Source organism: Priapulus caudatus, unplaced genomic scaffold (assembly GCF_000485595.1).
Source record: "Priapulus caudatus unplaced genomic scaffold, Priapulus_caudatus-5.0.1 Scaffold70, whole genome shotgun sequence".
In the NCBI taxonomy this organism is placed as follows: domain Eukaryota; kingdom Metazoa; phylum Priapulida; class Priapulimorpha; order Priapulimorphida; family Priapulidae; genus Priapulus; species Priapulus caudatus.
In genome coordinates, this window is record NW_014577131.1 from 791,999 (window position 1) to 793,372 (window position 1,374).

At 41.7% G+C, this 1,374-nt stretch overlaps 1 protein-coding gene across 1 annotated transcript in view; it reads left to right on the top strand.

Moving 5' to 3' along the window:
- LOC106821360 (sodium-dependent phosphate transporter 1-like) overlaps positions 1-1,374 on the top strand; it is an 87,635-nt gene that overhangs the window by 41,744 nt on the left and 44,517 nt on the right. Inside the window, exon 4 of the mRNA XM_014826122.1 lies at positions 534-619. Coding sequence (XP_014681608.1) covers positions 534-619 — 86 coding nt within the window. The remainder of the gene's footprint in view (positions 1-533; positions 620-1,374) is intronic.

Genomic DNA, 1,374 nt, shown 5'->3' on the forward strand with positions numbered 1-1,374 from the left:
TATTTATAAATATAAAATTAATATATTAATTATTTTACATATATAAAATATTTATTAACTTTTTCAATTTTCCACTCCCATGTAAAGTAAACTATGAACAAATCAAGACTAAATTAGTTAAATTTGCGTTTTACACGTTGCCAGCACTGAAGTGAGATTTTCATTAGGACCCACTAAAATTAATCATGATCCGAAACCATTAATAAAGTTTAGGCATGAATAACAAACATAGCCTAACGTAACATAGCAGGGCCGTAGCTAGCAGGGGGGCAGCTGCACCCCCCCCAACAAAAAAAAACTTTAAGATTAGAAAATACTCGCTAAATGGTTTGGGGAGTTTTAGGTATGTAAGTAACCTACCTGAAATGGCTGGAAATGGCATTTCAGAGCTTCTATATTTCAAAATTTTCTGGGGGAGCGTACCCCCCCCCCCACCTAGAAGCGAGCCCCCGTTCATCTTGTGTCCCCCCCCATTACATTAATTCCTAGCTACGGCCCTGCATCACGTGTATGATTTTGTTTTTTGGTTACAGTTGCATCATGGTTCGTCTCTCCGGTGATGTCTGGATTTGTGTCCTGCTCTTTGTTCTACCTGATCAACCGATTCATCCTCAAAGCCGTAAGTAATAGCGAGAATGTTGCTCGGTGTTGTATGACACTGGAATCGAATGTTGCTCTGTGTTGTTTGGCACTGGAATAGAGTGTTGCCTCGTGTTGTATGACACTGGAATAGAATGTTGCTCGTGTTGTTTGACACTGGAAGAGAATGTTGCTCCGTGTTGTATGACACTGGAATAGAATGTTGCCCCGTGTTGTATGACACTGGAAGAGAATGTTGCCCAGTGTATGACACTACACACTACAAGGTATATATATATACATGCCACTGTAACTGATATATTATAACTGTATTGGTGGAGTGTATGACACTGGAATAGAATGTTGCCCAGTGTATGACACTGGAATAGAATGTTGCCCAGTGTATGACACTGGAATAGAATGTTGCCCCGTGTTATATGACACTGGAATAGAATGTTGCTCCGTGTTTGACTCTGGAAGAGAATGTTGTCCAGTGTATGACACTGGGAGAGAATGTTGTCCAGTGTATGACACTGGGAGAGAATGTTGTCCAGTGTATGACACTGGGAGAGAATGCTGCCCAGTGATTGACACTGGAAGAGAATGTTGCCCAGTGTATGACACTGGAATAGAATGTTGCTCCGCGTATGACACTGGAATAGAATGTTGCCCCGTGTTGTATGACACTGGAATAGAATGTTGCTCCGTGTTTGACACGGGAAGAGAATGTTGCCCAGTGTATGACACTGCGAGAGAATGTTGCCCAGTGTATGACACTGGAAGAGAATGTTGCCC